Consider the following 20,963-nt stretch of genomic DNA (forward strand, 5'->3'; position numbering starts at 1 on the left):
ACATGGCATCAGGATTGGAGGAAGACTCATTAACAACCTGCAATATTCAGATGATACAACCTTGCTTGCTGAAAGTGAAGAGGACTTAAAATACTTACTGATGAAGATCAATGACCACAGCCTTGGGTATGGATTGCATCTCAATGTAAAGGAAACAAAATTTCTCACCACTGGACCAATAAATAACATACTTATCAATGGAGAAGAGATTGAAGTTGTCAAGGACTTCATTCTTCTTGGATCAACCATCAACACTCATGGAAGAAGCAGTCAAGAAATCAAACGACATATCGCATTAGGCAAATCTGCACAAGACCTTTTTCAAGTGCTGAAGAGCAAAGATGTCAGCTTGAGGACTACAGTGCGCCTGACCCAATCCAATAACCTCATATGCATGTGAAAGCTGGACAGTGAATAAGGCAGACCTTAGAAGAATTGATGCATCTGAGTTATGGTGTTGGAGGAGAATATTGAAAGTGCCATGGGCTGCCAAAAGAACAAACAGATCTGTGTTGGAAGAAGTGAAGCAGAGTACTCTTGGAAGCCAGGATGGCCAGACTTTGTCTCTCATACTTCGGACTTATTGTCAGGAGGGATCAGTTGCTGGAGAAGGATATGTTTGGTAAGGTGGAGAATCAGAGAAAAAGAGGAAGACCCCAGTGAAATGGATTGGCAAAGTGGCAGCATCAATGGACTCAAGCATGGCAACAATTGAGAGGTTGGGCCAGAACTGGCAGTGTTTTATTCTGTTCTGCACAGGGTCACTATGAGTCAGAACTGACTCGATGGCACCTAACAACAACAACAATCTAGGCCAGACCAGACCAAGAAGCAGATGTTATAGTTTAAGAGAAAGCCTGGGGCTTTGAGAAGGAAAAAAAAGGACAATAACACTTTTTCTTCATACCTCCAGACTTTTCTTTCAAAGAAAAAAAAAAACAATTGGCATCAGGAGGAGATAAAAATGAAATAAATGAAATCCACCTTTAGCACAGAATCTAGGAAAAAAGCCTGCTTTTGATTCAAGAATATCTTACTAGCCACATGAAATTCTTAGAGCATGACAGAATAGCTTTACTTTAAAACAGTGGGAAAAACACTGCCATCTAATTCATACTATTGCCATGAGTTAAGAACATGCTAATTGAGAATAATGAGATATTTCAACAAACTGATGTAACATTGGAAGTACTCACTCACCCATGTCAAGAAATTTAGAAGATGGCCCCCTGGACAACTGTCTGGAAGAGATCTGGATTTTGTTTATTTTGCCTATTCCCACTAAAGATGACCCAACAAAATGTGAAAATTATTGAAAAATATTGGTATCACATATAAGTAAAATACTGAAAGTAATTAAAAATGGTTGCAGCAATACACTGACAGGCAACAGCCACCAATTCAAGCTGGATTCAATAGAGGATGTGGAGTCATTGCTGACATCAGATGGATCTTGGCTGAAGGCTGAAAATACCAGAAAGATGTTTATGGGTGATATTGCTAAGAGTGGGGAATTACAGAACACTTAATTGTGCTCATGTGAAACCTGTACCTAGACCAAGGGGCAGTTATGTGAACAGAACAAAGAGATATTATGTGAATTAAAATCAGAATGGTGTGTTCCTGGTTTTTATCCTTTAATCATACTTATTCAATTTGTATGAGAAGTTGGACTACATGAAGAAGAATGTGGAATCAGGATTGGAGGAAGACTCATTAACAACCTGTGATATGCAGATAACCTTGCTTTCTGAAAGCAAAGAGGACTTGAAGCACTTATTGATGAAGATCACAGACAACAGCCTTGAAAATGGATTGCATATTAATATAAAGAAAATGAAAATCCTCACAACTGAGCCAATAAGCAACATCATGATAAATGAAGAAAAGATTGACACCAATGGAAGCAGCAATCAGGAAATCAAGTGACATAGCACATGGTGCAAATCTGCTGCAAAAGATTGAGGTGCACATGATCCTAGCCATGCCATTTAAATCACCTCATATGCATGTGAAAGCTGGACAGTGAATAAGAAAGACTAAAGAAGAACTGATGTCTGTGGATTATGGTGTTGGCAAAAAATATTAAATATACCAAGGACTTCCAGTACAGCTAGAATGCTCCTTAGAAGTGAGAATGACGAGACTTCATCTCACTTGCTTTAGACATGTTTTTAGGAGGTCCCACTTCCTGGATAACAACATCATGTCTGGTAGAGGGTCAGAGAGAGAGAGAGGAAGACCCTCAATGAAAGGTAATGATGCAGTGGCTGCAACAATTGGCTCAAACATAGCAACCATGTGGGGATGGCACAGGACTGGGCAGTGTTTTATTCTGTTATGTGCTTGAACAAAATTGAACTAACTTGGCAGCACATAACAACTACAACAAGAAACTGCCAACATCCAGATCTAAGATGTTTCTTATGACACTTCTACAATCTCAGATGTTTGTCTTTGGAAAATTTTAAAATAATTGCTATTATAGTATTATTAGTATGAGATGCATGTGCCTCCTTACTATAGCATGTTTTTGTTACTTTGATAGCCTCAAGAAATTGACTTTGGTCTTCATTCAAGGATCTTATGTACTTTTGCTGTTTCTTTAACTGGAATGAACTGATTATCAGTAACTTGAACTGAAGTACAATTTCATCTTATTGTACTGACCCTCCGAGTAGTATTTATATTTTGATCCTTATCTCTGTGTAAGGAAAAGTTGTACCTTTTGGTAGAGGACTTATAGCTTGCATTCAGATGGGGTTTTCTCAGAGTTCCTAAAATTACTTTTTAATTATTTGTTAATTGTTTGGTATAGTTCTACTCAAGTTCCTTTCATCTGTCAGTTTGTCATATTGTGGTGGCTTACATGTTGCTGGGATGCTGAAAGCTATGCCACCAATATTTGAAATACCAGCAGGGTCATCCCTGGTGGCAGATTTCACTGGAGCTTCAGACTAAGACAGAGTAGGAAGAAGGAGAAGCAGACTACTGATGTCTGTGAATTCTGGATGTTTAGTCACTGAAAACCTTATAAAAAGCAGGGGAACATTGTCAGATATAGTGGCAGAAGATGAGTCCCTCATGATGGAAGGCACTCACAATGCAATTGGGGAAGAGTTGCCTCCTCAAGGTAGAGTTGACCATAAAGATATGAATGAGGCAAGGTTTTCAGGACCTTAATTTGCTGATGGAGCACAACTCAAAATGAAGAGAAACAGCTGCAAACATCCACTAATAATCAGAACATTGAATGTATAAAGAGTGATTCTAGGAAAATTTGAACCAAAAATGAAATGGAACACATAAAGATTGATATCTTAGGCACTGGTGAACTGAAATGGACAGCTATTGGCCATTTTGAATGAGACAGTCATATAGTTTTCTATGCCGGGAATGACAAATTGGAGAAGAATGGCAATATTCATATACTCATTGTGAAAAAGATTATTTCAAGATCTTGAAGTATAATGCTGTCTGTGATAGGATAGCATTCATACACCTACAAGGAAGATCAGTTAATACTATTATTATTCAAATGTAGATACCAGAGCCAGTGATGATGAGATTGAAGAATTCTACAATTTCTTCAGTTTGAAATTGATCAAACATGCAATCAAAATATGTTGATGATTACTGATGACTGGAATGCAAAGCTTGGAAACCCAGAGGAAAGATCAGTAGTTGGAAAATTGAATTTGGTGATAGAAATTATGCTAGAGATTGCATGATAGAATTTTGTAAAACAATGACTTATTCATTGCAAATAACTTTTTAAAAACAAACTTAAAGATGACTATACACATGCATGTCACTCAATGGAATACACAGAAATCAAATTGACTACATCTTTGCAAAGAGATGGTAGAAAAGCTCCATATCATCAGTCAAAACCAGACTGGGGCAGACTGTGGAACAGACCATCAATTGCTCATATGCTAGCTCAATTTGAAGATGAAGCAAATTAAAACAAGTCCACAAAAGCTAAAATATGACCTTGAATATATCCTACCTGGATTTAGACACTATCTCAAGAACAGATTTGATGAATGAGACACAAATTACTGAAGACCAGGAGAGTTGTGGGATGACATTAAGAACATCATATAGGAAGAAAGTGAAAGGTTACTAAAAAGAGAAGAAAGAAAGAAAAGACCAAAATGGATGTCAGAGGAGACTCTGCAACTTAGTCTTGAGTATAAAAAAGTTAAAGAGAATGAAAGAAATGATGAAGCCAAAGAGCTGAATGGAAAATTTCAAAGCTTGAGAAGAAAAAGTCAAGTATTACAATGAATTGTGCAAAGACCTGGAATTAGAAAATGAAAAAGGAAGAACATGCTTAGCATTCTCACGCTGAAAGAAGTGAATAAAAAAATTCGAGCCTCTACCTGCCATATTGAATGATTCCATGAATGAAATATTGAATGATGCAAAAGGTATCCAAGGAAAATGGAAATAATACACAGTCACTGTATGAAAAAGAAATGGTCAATGTTCAACCATTTCAAGAGATAGCATATGATCAAGAACCAATGGTACTAAAGGAAGAAGTCCAAGCAGCAGTGAAGCCATTGATGAAAAACAAGGCTCCAGGAATTGATGGAAATCAAATTGAAATCTTTCATTAAACTAATGAAGCACTGGAGGTACTCACTTATCTTTTGAAATAATTTGCAAGACAACTACTTGAGCAACTGATTAGAAGAGTTCCATAATTGTGCCCATTCCAAAGACAGGTGACCCAATGGAATATGGAAATCATTGAACAATATCATTAATATTACATGCAAGTAAAATTTTGCTGAGGATATTTAAAAAACAGTTGCAACTGGACATCCACAGGGAAATTCCAGAAATTCAAGCCAGATTCAGAACAGGATATGATGTTGTTGTTATGTGCCATTGAGTCGGTTCCAACCCATAGCGACCCTGTATAGGGTTTCCGAGGGTGTAAATCTTTACGGGAGTAGAAAGCCTCATCTTTCTCCCGCGGTGCAGCTGGTAGTTTCGAACCGCTGACCTTAAGGTTCGCAGCCCGATTCGTAACCACTACGATATAGAACTAGAGATATCTTTGCTGTTGGCTTATGGATCATGGCTAAAAGCAGAGCATACTAGAAAGATTTTTATTTGTGCTTTATTGACTATGTAAAGGCTTTCCACTGTGTGGATCATGATAAACTATAGATAACATTGTGAAGAATGGGTATTTCTGAACACTTAATTGTGCTCATCAAGAGGCAGTTGTTAGACCAGAACAAGGGGATACTGAATGGTTTACAGGACAATGGGATACTTAAGTATGGATTGCATCTCAATGTAAGGAAATAAAAAATCCTCACAACTGGACCAATAAATACCCTCATAATAAATGGAGAAAAGATTGAAGATGTCAAAGACTTCATTTTGCTTCGATCCACAATCAACACTCATGGAAGCAGCATTCAAAAAATCAAATGATGTATTGCATAAGGCAAATCTGTTGCACAAGATCTCTTTAAAGTGTTCAAGAGCAAAGATATCAGTTTGAGGACTAAAGCGCACCTGATCCAAGCCATTTTATTTTCAATATGAATGTGAACATTGGAGAGTGAATAACGAAAACCATAGAAGAATTGATGCATTTGAATTATGGTGTTGGAGAAGAATATTAAAAGTACCATGGACATTCAGTAGAACAAATCTGTGTTGAAAGAAGTTCAGCCAGAATGCTTCTTAGAAACCAGGATGGTGAAAATTTGTCTCTCAGATTTTGTACATATTATCAGTAGGGACCAGTCCCTGGAGAAGGACATTATGCTTGTTAAAGTGGAGGGACAATGAAAAAGAGGAAGACCCCCAACAAAATGGACTGATACAGTGGCAGCAGCAACGGGCTCAGACATGGCAACAATTATGAGGATGGTGTAGGGCCAGTGTTTTGTTCTGTTATACATAGGGTTGCTATAAGTTGGAACAGACTCGATGGCACCTAACAACAACCATAATTCTGCGCTTAAAATTTATCAGTTAAAAAACCAAAAGATTCTGGAATTTTTCAGAAGTAGATTGGCAGACCTTTCTTCTGAGGTCTCTCTGGGTGGACTCTAACATGGTGACCTACTTTTGAAAAGTCTGCCATTGAAAACACTAATATCTTAGTTAACCCAATGACAACTGGTAACTGGTTTATTTGTTACAAGAGCTATCAAGAGTACTTCAAGATAACTGTATCAAACTTTCCAGGATCTCTGTTTTTTTTTCTTCCATGATGACTCTAGGTGGACTCAGACCTTCAACCTTACAGTTAGCCAAGCACATTAACTGCTTCACCACCCAGGAACTCCTTGTAAAGTATAGCAAGGGTTATATGTTACAGGAAGACAAGTGTGGTGGAATGTAAACCAGTGGTTCTCAAATTGAGTGGATCAAAATCACGTGGAAGGCTTGTTACATCATATGATGCTGGGCCCTACCTTCAGAGTTTCTGGTTTAGTAGGTTTGAGATGGGGCCTGATCATTTGCATTTCTAACAAGTTCTCAGGTGATACTGATGCTGCTGCTCTGGGAGCCACACTTTGAAAACCACTGGTGCAGGTCAAACTAGGCATTCCTTTCCCAGGGAGGGGCCACACCCATTCTGTTGAGTATTCCCCTCTTAAGTACAACACTTTTTGAGGCTTCTGTTTATGTATTGCTGACCTATCAGCATCTAAATATGTCTTTTTCCTCATGTTCTTTCTTTTTTCATTTCTTATCTCTCCATTATTTTATTGACTCTGTACCTCTAAGAAAGTTCTCTGGAAGGGTAGAGCCTTGCATGACTTTTTTTCCTTGAAATTACTCCAAAATGCACACACACAGAGTCAGCGCAGGTGTTGTCATGGGTGTGCTTATGTTCATTGTTGCACAATGATTGAAAAATGATGGCCACATATGCTGAGAAGATCTCAAACTGCTTACATGAAGATGCATCCTGAGTCTTGATTTAGATAATGATATTCATCAGTTGTTCAATTGTCACCTACAGAATTTCAACTCCATGCAATGGGTTTGCTGAAGAATCACTCTTGGGAGAGGCAATATTTCCAGAGTTTTGATTATAGAGGCGAAATTCAGGATGACCACATTCCATTTTTGAGAAAAGGTAATGTGTGTGTATGTGTACATATTCACATGTGTATCTGTGTGTACATTTTCGACCTGTTAGATTTATTGTATTAATGCACATTTTGAAACTCCAAGACTACGGCACTAGGATCACGTACCCACTTCTTAAGAATTGATCAAGATTATGAACAGCTGAAGCGATTTCCCTGTGATAATCTTTAAACCTTAAATCACAACTTTTACCAGAAGTCTGCTTTAAACCAATCGACAAGTTAGCCTAATTAATAAGGTATGTCTGCCTTGATTACTACGCTTTTTCAAAGATTTATCTATGTGGGATCAAACTGACAATAGCAAGTCATAAAGTTCGATGAGAATTTAGGGGGCAGTGACTTTACATTAACGGTGGTGGAATAATTTGGAAAAGGAGAATGGTTGCACAACTTCAAGAATGTAAACAATCCCACTGTAGAATTTGTTGAAATGGTATATCCTTTGCTGTGTATATTTCTACAAACACACACAAAAGAAGTAGACTATGATCATTGTTATTTTTGTTGTTGTTATGTGTCGTAGAGTCAGTTCTGACTCATAGCAACCCTGTACAAGGTTTCCAAGGCTGTAAATCTTTACGGGAGCAGACAGTCTCATCTTTCTCCCGTGGAACAGCTGGTAGTTTCGAACTGCTGACCTTGCGGTTCACAGCCCGATTCATAACCACTACGCTACCAGAGCTCTTTGATTATTGTTATTTGTTTGTTGTTGTTGTCAGGTGCCATCGAGTCGGAACCGACTCATAGCGACCCCATGCACAGCAGAACGAAACAATGCTCGATCCTGGGCCAACCTCACCACTGCTGCCACCCCCGAGTCCATCAATGATGCCACCTGGCCGATCCATCTCGTTGGAGGTCTTCCTCTTTTTCTCTCACCCTCCACCCTACCCAGCATGACATCCTTCTCCAACGATTGTTTCCTCCGGACTACATGTCCAAAGTAGGAGAGACGAAGCTTAGCCATCCTGGCCTCCAAGGAGCACTCTGGCTGCACTTCTTCCAAAACAGATCTATTGGTTCTTTTGGCAGTCCATGGCACCCTCAGTATTCTCCTCCAACACCACAACTCAAAGGCATCAATTCTTCTACGATCCTCTTTATTCACTGTCCAGCTTTCGCATCCATATGAGGCTATTGAAAACACAATGGCCTGGGTCAGGCGCACCCTAGTCCTCAAGCTGACATCTCTGCTCTTCAATACCTTAAAAAGTTCCTGTGCAGCAGATTTGCCCAGTGCAATACGTCGTCTGATCTCTTGACTGCTACTTCCGCGAGTGTTGATAGTTGATCCAAGAAGAATGAAGTCCTTGACAACTTCAATCCTTTCTCCATTGATAAGAATGTTGTTTATTGGTCCAGTGGTGAGGATTTTTGTTTTCTTGACATTGAGATGCAATCCATATCGAAGGCTGTGCTCTTTAATCTTCATAAGTAAATGTTTCAAGTCCTCTTCACTTTCAGCGATCAAGGTTGTATCATCTGCATATCGCAGGTTGTTAATGAGTCTTCCTCCAATCCTGATGCCACGTTTTTCTTCATAGAACCCAGCTTCTCGTATTATTTGCTCAGCATACAGGTTGAATAAGTATGGTGAAAGAATACAACCCTGTCTCACACCTTTCCCAATTTTAAAACTTTCAGTGTTCCCATGTTCTGTTCGAACAATTGCTTCTTGGTCTAGGTACAGATTTCTTAGAAGTACAATTAAGTGTTCTGGAATACTCATACTTCTCAATGTTGTCCATAGCTTGTCATGATCCACACAATCGAAAGCCTTTGCGTAGTCAATAAAGCACAGGTAAACATCCTTCTGATATTCTCTGCTTTCAGCCAAGATCCATCGGATATCAGCAATGATATCTCTCGTTCCACGGCCTCTTCTGAATCCAGCTTGAACCTCTGGAAGTTCTCTGTCAATGTATGATTATTGTTATTAGTCTTGATTTATTCCTAAATCTTACCTAGTTTCTGGTATCATCAAGTAATTTTCTTCAGCGAAGTCTTCAGATCTCTTTTTTTAATTTAAATTTGAGAGAGGAATTAAACATGAGTAATAATTGAATGCATTTTGAACCACTAAAGTAATCTTTCTTTAAACATTAACTACGCTTGTTATATGTTAATGAATCAGACCAATCTAGAGATATTTTTAAAGATCAGATAAGAAAAATAATTTTAATGAGTACCTGTCTTTAAAAGGATCTATAGCCTAGTGGTTATGAATTGGGCTGCAAACCTCAGGGTCAGTCAGTTCGAAACTACCAGCTGTTCCGCGGGAGAAAGATGAGGCATTTTGCTCCCGTAAAGATTTACAGCCTCGGAAATCCTGTATAGGGTTGCTATGAGTCTGAATCGACTCCACGGCACATAACAACTAAAACAACATATGTCTGCTACCATACAAGCTTTTACCAATATGCTTTTGTGCCTATAAACGAGGAGTCAGATATTTAAGACAAATTGAATATGAAGAAATAAGTATAGACCGTCCTTCTCCTGATCATTATTGTCCCAGGCAAGATCCAGATGCAACATTTTATGCTTTAACCTGTTCTTACTAGAGAACTCTCTTCAAGTTATCAAATGAGATGACAAAGTCCTCCATTGTTCCTTTAGATGAAGAAATGATTGGAAGTAAATTCTCCTCTTCCTGTTCTCTTCTTTTCAGTAATGGTCTACACTTAGCCACCTGCTTGGTTCAGACATCTGAAGTTTCTCCTTAATTCTGTAATAGCTTCCACATCTGTACCTCACACAATTCAGTTTCAGGTCTTCAAGGTGGTGGTTAAATATGATATTGATACATTGTACTAGGTCTTGCCAAAAATTCCCACTCTCCCTATTTTGAAACAATTTAGAAGTGTGAGGAATCATTAGATTTAATTAATTGATCTATTAAATCATACATTATGTCATCTTATGACTTTTATTTTCTCAGGCAGTACATCTCAAGTCTTTGAGGATACCTTTATATTTTTGGCTATATCTAGAATATTGATGAAAGCTCACATCCCACTTATATCCTGCCTTTCCTTTCATAGAGTTAGGTTGCTTTCTTTCTTTCTTTTTTTTTTTTTTAAGTGTTTATTATGAATTATGTGTTAGTTTATATGGGAGAACATTGTCTTTACATTCATCCTATCGTATTTCATTTAATTGCAATGATTACAATCCCCTGCATGCATCAGCAAACAACCAAAGGGTACATCCCACAAGCCTGCCCTCTGGCCACCAGCACACAGCCCCTGTCCCTCCCTGAGTCCAGAGTACTCCCTCCTTCTCTCCATGTCATCATGTCTCTGCCTTCATCCCTGGTGTCACTGCCTCCCCCTACAGGGTCCTGCACTTTGCCTTTCTCCCTTGATGGTTACAGGGATCTCAGCTCTGGACTGCAAAATCAGCCACTCACCTCCTTTTGTTACCAAACATTACATTTACCTTTCCCGCACTCACTGTCAGACCTGATAGCAATCATTACCTGTTGAACCACAGGAGCCCTATCCCCCTCACCTTTTATCAACCCCATCCAGACAGGTTGGAAACAACTCAGTGGAGATTCTACATTTCCCTGTACCCCCTGGAACTAGGTTCCCTATTGAAAGCTTGTAAGCCAGTCATTTCTTGCCTTTGTAGACCCCTACCCCAATGTCTAAGTTCCGCATCCTCGTCGACCCTGTGTACCAATAGACTGCTTTCTTACACTTTGTGTTACTCTGGTGTTTTCTCGTCAATAAGAAGATAATATTCTTGTTGCTGAGATGGTGTGAGTCTAAATAAATCCAAGAACTGTTATAGTAGTCTCCTGATTGCTCTCTAGCTTCCATTCCTGTTGCTCTATTCTTGGTATAGGTGCTAGAGCTATCTTTTAGAGATGTTAATAAGGTTGTAATAACCTCTTATGCCTGCAAAAGCTGGACAGACTTTAGAAGAATTGATGCATTTGAGTTATGGTGTTGGAGGAGAAAACTGAAAGTGCCATGGGCTGCCAAAAGAACCAACAGATCTATGTTCGAAGAAGTGAAGCCAAAGTGCTCCTTGGAGGCCAGGATGGCCAAACTTTGTCTCTCATATTTCGGACATATTGTCAGGAGGGACCAGTCTCTGGAGAAGGCTGTCATGTTTGGTAAGGTGGAGGGTCAGAGAAAAAGAGAAAGATTCTCAGCGAGATGGATTGGCAAAGTGGCAGCATCAATGGGCTCAAGCGTGGCAACAACTGTGAGGTTGGCCCAGGACTGGGCAGTGTTTCGTTCTGCTGTGCACAGGGTTACTACGAGTCAGTACCAATTTGATGGCACCTAACAACAACAACAAAGGAGCCCTGGTGGTGCAGTGGGTTAAAGGTTGATATGCCAACTGCAAGGGCAGTGGTTCACGTGTGGGATAAAGATGAGGCTGTGTGTTCCCATAAAGATTTGCAGTCTTGGAAACTCTATAGAGCAGTTCTACTCTGTCCTAAAGGATTGATCCTGGCATGGTGCTATAGGATAAGCACTGGCCTTCTAACCCCAAGGTCAGTGGTTCAAACCCATCTGCCACTCCTTGGAAACCATATACAGGATCGCTATGAGTTGAAACGGACTTGATGGTATATAATAACAACATAGAGTCACTGTGAGTCATAATAAACTCAATGACTGTGGATAATAAGATCATGTTACTTCTCCTCTTTAAAGCTCTTTGCTGTTGTTGTTGTTCAGTGCTGTTGAGTTAGTTCTGACTCATAGCAACCTGTACAGGGTTTCTGAGGAGCAGCTGGTGGGTTTGAACCACCGGCCTTGTGGTTAGCAGCCCAGTGCTTATCCTACAGTTCCACACCAGGACTCCTTTAAAGCTCTAGTGGCTTACATTGTTTGGAATAAGACCCAAAGTCTTTCCATAACATACAATGGCCAATATTTCCTGATTCTGCCCTTGCTCTCCAGTTGTACTTCCTACTGCTCTCTTAAACAATTTCTCGGATCTAACCCCGCTGGCCTTCTTGGTTGGCTTTTCTCAAGCAGGACAAGCACATTCTTACCTCAGTACCTTTTGGTTTGCTATTACTGCTGCCTGGATTTCTCATTCCTAGATGTTTACATGGCTTACTTTCTCATTCAGTTCATCTTTCTGTTCAAATGTTAACTTCTAAGAAAGTTCTCCTCTGACTTTAAATAAATTGACCTTATTATCTGCTGCTTTATTTGGCACTACTTTACTTTGTTTTCTTATTCTTAATATACACATATCACTTCTTAAAATTTAGTTTTATATTTGCTTATTTGTTGTTTTCTCCATTGGAATATAAGGTTCATAGGGACAGGACTTTTCCTTTTTCCTTATGAAACCTCCGCTCTCAGAACAGGACGTGCCATACAAATGCTTTATAATTATTTATTAAGTTAACCAATACTTATTTAATGAATGTTTTTGGATTACAAGGGTAAGATACAAAGAAATACATGGAAGGTGAGTTATTAGCTCTCCTTTATAGTGAAGAATTTCCGCTCAGACTTATTAATTGGAGATATACAGTTGATTACAAGTCAGTTTTTTCTTATTAGGTGTTCCAGTTCTGCATCTGATACCATTTCCTTTTCCTGAAGTTTGGCACACCATGGAAGACAATGAAGAAAATTTGGATGCATCAACCATTGACAATCTAAACAAAATCCTACAAGTTTTTGTAATGGAATATCTTCATTTGTAATACTCTGATTTAGCTTATGGCAGTTACTTATAGCTAAGTATTTGAAATCAAGAACCATGTATAATGATGTAGTTTCAGACAAATGTATTGTATAAAAGTCTGCCTTATACACTCAGTCTTTAGATGTCTTTGAATATGTGATCAATAAATGCTAGAATTATGTTGTGTCATAAATTATTCATTTTCATTTAGAGATAAAAAGACCATGCAAGGAAAACAGAAATACATATCATTGAAAAAGTTTGGTAGATAAAAAATTATGAGACTAAATCAGATACCTGTATTCAGTATCATGGCCTTCTAAACAGCAGTTAATAGCATGGTGATGTAATGGGTAGTCTTAAGTTTTATGATTCTGTATATTTGGGAATCTATTGCATATAATACAGGGATGCTATGAGTAGGAACTCACTCAACAGTATTTAACAACAGCATTTCATATAAAACAAAGCAGAGATATAATTTGACTACTCTCACGTTTCTTTTAGTAATCTTTGTAGGGTTTACTTCATGAAAATGTAAATAAAATTCAGTGCCATTTGGTGAATTTCTTTTTTAGTATAAATGAAGAATTACATAATTTAAATGATATATACAAAGCTTTACAAATTTAACACTTTTATTGTAAACAAAAACTTTGGAAAATAAAAAAAGAAGAAAAATATAATTATGTTAACAGAATCACCACTAGCTCTGGTTTTTCCTCACATTTTATTCAAAGCATTTTTTTGTAGTTATAATAAAAATATAGTATAATGAAATTATGGACTTCTGGCTTGGTACTGTAGGACCAGTACTGAACTACGAATCACAAGCTTGGTAGTTTAAACCCACCAGCAGCTCCTTGGAAACTGTATGAGTTCAAACCTACTAGCTGCTCCTTGGAAACCCTATGGTCGATATGAGTAGGAATCAACTCAAAGGCAGTTGTACTTGACTGCTAACTTAGAAGTTGGAGGTTCAAACTCATTTAGCAGCATCGTGAAAGGAAAGCCTGGAGATCTGCTTTTGTAACGACTACAGCCAAGTAAAGTTTATGCAGAAGTTTTACTTTATAGCACAAGGAGTAACCATGAATCAAAATCGACTCAGCAGCAACAGGTATGGGCATGTTTCTTCTGTTGAAGTAGATCCCCGTCACACATTTATTTGTTGACATATATTATCTTAGTTGGGTTGAAGACAGTGAAGTGTGACTTCCAGATGCAAGATAACTGCACAGTAGCTATAACAATTTTTGTGTAGGTATGATTTATCTAATTACTTACAGCATTCCACTCCCCCCGCTCCCCCCCAAGAGATTCATAGAAATAAAGTTGCTTGGGCTGGAAACAGGTATTTATGAGTTTTGTCTTTGGCTATAAGAAACTGTTGTTTGCAAAGACAAACTCATAGATTGAACAACTAGGAAATTGATTAACCCTGCCATATAAATGAAGTTGGTTGGGGTTGCTGGTCTCTATGTGCTTCCTGCTCAGAGCAGACATTTAGAAGATATTCACAGAATGAGTGCCCTAGGGCCAGGTAGTGAGCAAGACAGACAAGCTGAGTGGGAAACAGTGCCAGCGTCAGGGTCATGACAGTGGTAGTCATCAGAAATAGTAATTAACTTATTAACATAGTTTTCAGGTTAAAAAATATGTATATACTTTCTTATCTGAAAAGGGAGGACTGGTGGTACAAAGGTTAAGTATGGTTGGCTATTAACCAAAGGCTGGGAGTTCAAACCCACTCAGTTCAAGCCCACTATGGGAAAAAGTCTTGACAATCTACTCCCACAAATATTCCCCCAAACCCACTGCCATTGGGTCTATTCTGATTCATAGCAACCCTGTATAGGATTTCTGAGACTGTAAATCTTTGTGGTTGTTGCTCTTAGATGCCATCGAGTTGGCTCTGACTCATAGTGACCATATGCACAACAGAATGAAACACTGTTATATCTTGCTCCATATTTATAATGGTTATGTTTGAACCCATTGTTGGAGCCACTGAGTCGATCCATGTCTCTGGGGTCTTTTTCATTTTCACTGACCCTCCAGTTTACCAAGGATGGTATCTTTTTCCAAGACTGGTCCCTCCTGACAACACATCCCAAGTATGAGAGATGCAGTATTACCGTCTTTCTTCTAAAGAGCATTCTGATTATACTTTTTCCAAAACAGATTTGTTTTTGTGGCAGTCCATGGTAATTTTAATATTCTTCTTCAACACCATAGTTCAAATGAATTATTCTATGGTCTTCTTTATTCAATGTCCAACTTTCACAAAAATATGAGGCCATTGAAAATACCATGGCTTGGGTCAGTTGCACCTTAGTCCTCAAACTGATATCTTTGCTCTTTACCACTTTAAAGAGGTCTTTTGCATCAGATTTTCCTAGTGCAATATGTCCTTTAATTTCTTGACCGCTCCTTCCATGGTGGTGATTGTGTCTCCATGAAATATGAACTCTTTGACAACTTTAATCTTTTCTCCATGTATGAAGATGCTATTTATTGGTCTAGTTGTGAGGATTTTTATTTTCTTTACGTAGAAGTGCAATCCACACTGAAGACTATAGTCTGGTTTTCATCAGTAAGTATTTTAAGTCCTCTTTTCTTCCAGTAAGCAAGGTAGTATCATCTGCACATTGCAGGTTGTTAATGAGTCCTCAAATCCTGATGTCATGTTCTTCTTCATATAATCCAGTTTCTTGGGTTATTTGCTCAGCATACAGACTGAATAAGTATGGTGAAAGGATACAGTCCTGGCACACACCTTTCCTGATTTTAAGTCATTCAGTATCCCTTGTTGTGTTCTAACAACTGTATCTTGGTTCCTCATGAGCACAATTGCTTGTTCTGGAATACACAGTCAAAAGCTTTTGCACAGTCAATGCAGCACAAGTAAACATCTCTCTAGTAATCTTTGCTTTCAGGCACGATCCATCTGACATCAGCAATGATATCCCTTGTTCCATGTCCTCTTCTGAATCAGGCTTGAATTTCTGGCAGTTCCCTGTCGATGTACTGCTGCAACCATTTTTACATTATCTTCAGAAAAATGTCATGGCATGTGATATGAATGATATTGTTATACATTTTTACCATTTCATTGGGCCACTTCTCTTTGGAATGGGCACAAATATGGATTTCCTCTGATTTGCTGGCGAAGTAGCTGTCTTCCAAATTTCTTGGCATGGAATGAATGAGCGCTTCCTCAGTTTGTTGAAAGATTTCAATATGTATTCCATCAGTTCCTAGAACCTTGTTTTTCACCAATGCCCTCAGTGCATCTTGGACTTTTGTAGTACCATTATTTCTTAATAATATGCTACCTCTTGAAATGGTTGAACATCGACCATTTCTTTTTGGTACAGTGACTCCGTTTATTCCTTCCATCTTTTGATATTTTCTGTGTTGCTCAATATTTTCCCCATAGTACCTTTCAATATTGCAGGTTGGTGCTTCAATTTTTTTCCTAAGTTCTTTCAACTTGAGAAATGCTGAACGTGTTCTTCCCTTTTTGGTTCTAATTCTAGGTCTTTGTACAATCTGTTATAATCCTTGACTTTGCCTTCTCGAGCTGCACTTTGAAAATTTCCATTCAGTTATTTGACTTCATCATTTCTTCCATTCCCTTTAGCTTCTGTGGACTCAAGAACAAGTTTTAGAGTCTTTACTAACATCCATTTTTGTCTTTTCTTTCTTTCCTGTCTTTTTAAAGACCCTTAGCTTTCGTCCAGTAGGATGTTCTTGATGTCAACCCACACCTCTTCTCATCTTTGATCATTTATGTCTAATGCATCACATCTATTCTTGAGATGATCTCTACATTTAGGTATGATATATTTGGGATCATAATGTGGTTCTCATGGACTTGTATTAATTTTCTTCAGCTTCATCCTGAACTTGAATATGAGCAATTGGTAATCTTTTCCAAAGTCCACCCTTGGCCTTGTTTCGGCTGATAAATAATGAGCGTTTCAACCTTCCCTTTCCACAGATGCAGTCAACTCGATTCCTGTGTATTCCATCTGGTGAGGTCCTTTTACATTGTTTAAAAAAGGTATTTGCAGTGAATATATCATCGGTCTTGAAAAATTCTGTCATGATCTCTAGGATCATTTCTATTATCAAGGCCATATTTTCCAATTACTGATTCTTGTTTCCAATCTTTGCATTCCAATCACCATAATTATAAATGCATCTTGATTACATGTTTGATCAATTTCAGACTGAAGAAGTTGTGGTTGTTGTTGGTAAGTGCTGTTGGGTTGGTTCTGACTCATAATGACCTTGTATAGGGCTTCTGAGGAGTGGTTGGTAAGTTTGAAGTTGAGTGCTTATCCTATGGCATCACTGGCTTTAGTGGTTAGTGTATAAATTTGAAGACTAGTGATATTAACTGGTCTTCCTTATAGATGTATGGATATTATCCTATCATAGACAGTATTCTATTTCAAGATAGATTTTGAAATGGTTTTTTATTTTTATGATCAATGTGATGCCATTCTCTTCAATTTGTCATTCCAGGCATAATAAAACATGTGACTGTCAGATTCAAAATAGCCAATATAGTCTATTTCAGCTCACTAATGCCTAGTATATTGATCTTTATGCATTCCATTTCACTTTTTACAACTCTCAATTTTCCTAGATTCATACTTTGTACATTCCATGCTCTGATTATTAATGGATGTTTGCAGCTGTTTCTCTTCATTTTGAGTTGTGCCCTATTATCAAATGAAGGTCCCAAAAGCTTTACTCAATTTGTATCATCTCAGTCAACTTTATTTTGAGGAGATAGTTCTTCCCCAGTGGTATTTTGAGTCCCTTCCAACCTGAGGTGCTCATTTTCTGACATTATATCTGATAATGTTCTTCTGCTTTTCATAAAGTTTTCAGTGGCAAGATATTCTGAAGTAGTCTGTCTCACCTTCTTTCTGGTCTTAGTCTGCAAGCTCTGCTAAAACCTATCTACCATGGGTGACTCTGCTGTTTCAAATACTGGTGGCATAAACTAAAGCATCACAACAAAACGAAAGCTCACACAGTAAAACAGAATGTCAGACAAGTGATGTAAATGTTTACTGAAGCAGAAAACTTCACCTTTCTCTGAGGAGCAGCTGGTGGGTTTGAACCACCAATCATGTGGTTAGCAGTCCAGTGTTTATCCTACAGCACCATCAGGGCTCCTTCCTATAAATATTATTTTTGAAAAGTGCTTTATTGTGAATTATGTGATAGTTTACATAGGAGAACATTAGGTTTACATTCTTTCTATCATATATCGTTTCATTGCCATGGTTACAATCCCCGCTATGCATCATCAATCAACCCTGCAAATATCCTGCAAAGCCCTCTCCCTCTCTGGGTCTAGAGTCCCCAGCCATTCCATCTCTCCACATCATCGTCTCTGCCTCCATCGCTGGCGTCACTGCTTCTCTGGGTAAGGTCCCACTCTGTACTCTTCTCCCTTGATGGTCCCAGGGATCTCTGCTACTAGACTGCAAAGTCAATCACTCTCCTCCTTTTGATACAAAATGTCTACCTTTACATTTCCAACCCTCACAATCAGTCCTGATAGCAATTATTCACTACTGCATCACAAGAGACGGAACCGCATCTCCTTTCATCAGCCCCGCCCAGACAGATTGGATACTACTCAGTGGAGAGTCTACCTTCCTCTATGCCCTCTGGATCTAGGCTCTCTCTTGAAAGCTTGTAAGCCAGTCACTTCTTGCCTTTGTAGCCTCCCAGTTTTGGGCAGCCAATGTTCAAGTTGCCCATCCCTGTCTACTCTGTGAATGGAGGGGGTGGGAATGATCCTTGATGTAAAGATTTGTTCCCTCTTCTGAGCTACTGCATCCATAGGTGTAGGTCAAGTTTATCAAATTGTATCAGATTACTCTTTTTTTCCCTCTTCTTTCTTCTTCTGGTTGAGCTCTGATCATCCAATCATTGAAGCCAGGTCCAGTGGGTATTATCTGCAAGTGTGGGTGTTTTTATGCATATGCCCTCTTTTTTAATCAGCTGGACGCTTCACTTTCTATTCTAGCCCTCTGTGGCTATGTCACAGACTATGGGCCCAAGAGTCTCCAGATCTTGCCACACTGATAGCAAACCAGGTCTCCACCCAGGTTAACAGGAGTCTATTGAATGTTGTAGAGCTTAGATTGCAGCTTCATTGCTGTTTTTCCCCTCAATTCCCCTTATCGGTGACAAACATAGTAACCAATCAGAGCACATGTCTGCTCCAGTATTCCCATTGAGTCTTAGTCTTGCAAGGGGATTTGCCCTGAGGGGACCCAACCATTTGTCTTGATGTCTCCTGGGTGAGCAACTTGCTTGTTCTTATAGTAATCAGTCAGACTGCCTGATTTTGTATTTTTTCTGTCAGTCTTTCTTTCAAGAAGTATCTTCTGTTGTTCTAGCCACTCCAGGCTGGTCTGCTTGTCCTTTCAAGTGGAAATTTCTCACTTCAGAAGATTCTGGATGCAGTTCAGGATTCCACCTATGGTATAATGTAATGCAGAGGCTCCGCCGGAAGCCTCCTTCACTGGGCATGTTGTAGCCCCATTTTAGGTATTCTAGTCAGTTATAGGCAGAAGACGGACTTACAAGCTTTCTATAGTGATATTTCTGGGTATTCCTTTCTCTCCCCCTCAAGTGTCTATTTTATAATGGTATGCTAGGGAAACCAAGATTCAAAAGACAGCCAAGCAGCTTAACATTATTTCCCCTTTTTGCCCATTCCAACCATGTCTCAATCCCTGTATCCCAGAGCCCTGTTGTTCTAAGATTGTGCATACATCATTTTTTACCTTTGTTCTACTTAGCCCATGCAAACCTGTGTAACTGTTTTCTCGTCCGTTTTGTTCTTCCATTCCCCTCCCCCTTCTTGTGTATTGCCTCCTTCCCTAGCATCCAAACTATCTTGTGTCTATTCCCTACCCTGTGCTCCACCTTCCCCTCCCTCCCCTCACCCTACCCCACACATCTCAATAACCAGCAAAGAATCCCCCCCCCCTCCACACACATACTTTAGTATGGGTTCTTTTTTCTTAGCCTTTTATAGTAGTGATCCTATGAAGTATTTCTCCTTTTGTGACTGACTAACGTCACTTAACATAATATCCTCAAGGTTCATCCATGTTATGCGGTGGCTTGCAGCTTCCTTGTTATTCTTCAAGGTAGCATATTATTCCATTGTGTGTATGTACCACAGTTTGTTTATCCATTCTTCTGTTGATGGGCACTTAGGCAGTCTCCATCTTTTTGATATTGTAAATAGTGCTGCTATGAACATTGGTGTGCATATAATTAATAGTGTTATGGCTCGTATTTCTTGTGGGTAAATACAGAGTAGAGGAATTGCTGGATCATAAGGTATTTCTATTTCCAACCTTCTGAAGAAGCACCATATTGCTTTCCAGAGAGGTTGGACCATTTTGCAATCCCACCAGCAATGCAGGAGCGCCTGTCTCTCCACATCCTCGCCAGCATTTATTTTCCTTTGCTTTTTTGATGTTTGCTATTATTACTGGTATGAGATGATATCTCATTGTTTTCATTTGCATCTCTCTAATGGCTAGTGATCATGAACATTTCTTCATATGTTTGTTGGCTGCCTGGGTCTCCTCCTTGGTGAAGTGTCTGTTCATATCCTGTGCCCATTTTTTAATTGAGTTATTTGTCTTTTTCTTGTAGAGGTGTTGTAGTTTCCTATATATTTTAGAAATGAGTCCCTTGTCTGATGTGTCATTGTAAAAGATTTTTTCCCATTCTGTGGGTTCCCTTTTTACTCTTTTGATGCACATAAGTTTTTAATTTTTAGTATGTCCCAATCATCTATTTTGTCCATTTTTGTTTATGTAGTTTTCAAAATGTTTGGTAGTCTGTGTATTCCCTGAATTAGTGCCCTAAATAGTGTTGTTTTTAAGTGCTGTTGAGTCAGTTCTGACCCATAGCAACCCTGTGTATATTGCAAGGAGTGGCTAGTGAGTTTGAACCACTGACCCTGTGGTTCAACTCGACCTTGTGCTCAAGTGCTTATTCTTCTGACACACCCCAGAAAATCATCTTGGCAGTTCAACCCTTTCACATGGGGTCACTATGAGTACAGAATAAAAAACAAAACATACACAC

At 38.8% G+C, this 20,963-nt stretch overlaps 1 protein-coding gene across 1 annotated transcript in view; it reads left to right on the forward strand.

The window, feature by feature from the left end:
- The window catches only part of QPCT (glutaminyl-peptide cyclotransferase), a 65,343-nt gene extending 52,512 nt beyond the window's left edge, over positions 1-12,831 (forward strand). The window contains exons 7-8 of the mRNA XM_006839453.1: positions 7,010-7,126; positions 12,686-12,831. Of these exons, the coding sequence (XP_006839516.1) occupies positions 7,010-7,126; positions 12,686-12,831 (263 nt within the window). The remainder of the gene's footprint in view (positions 1-7,009; positions 7,127-12,685) is intronic.
- Positions 12,832-20,963: the final 8,132 nt, after the last annotated feature.

This window comes from Chrysochloris asiatica, unplaced genomic scaffold (assembly GCF_000296735.1).
Source record: "Chrysochloris asiatica unplaced genomic scaffold, ChrAsi1.0 scaffold00024, whole genome shotgun sequence".
In the NCBI taxonomy this organism is placed as follows: Eukaryota; Metazoa; Chordata; class Mammalia; order Afrosoricida; family Chrysochloridae; genus Chrysochloris; species Chrysochloris asiatica.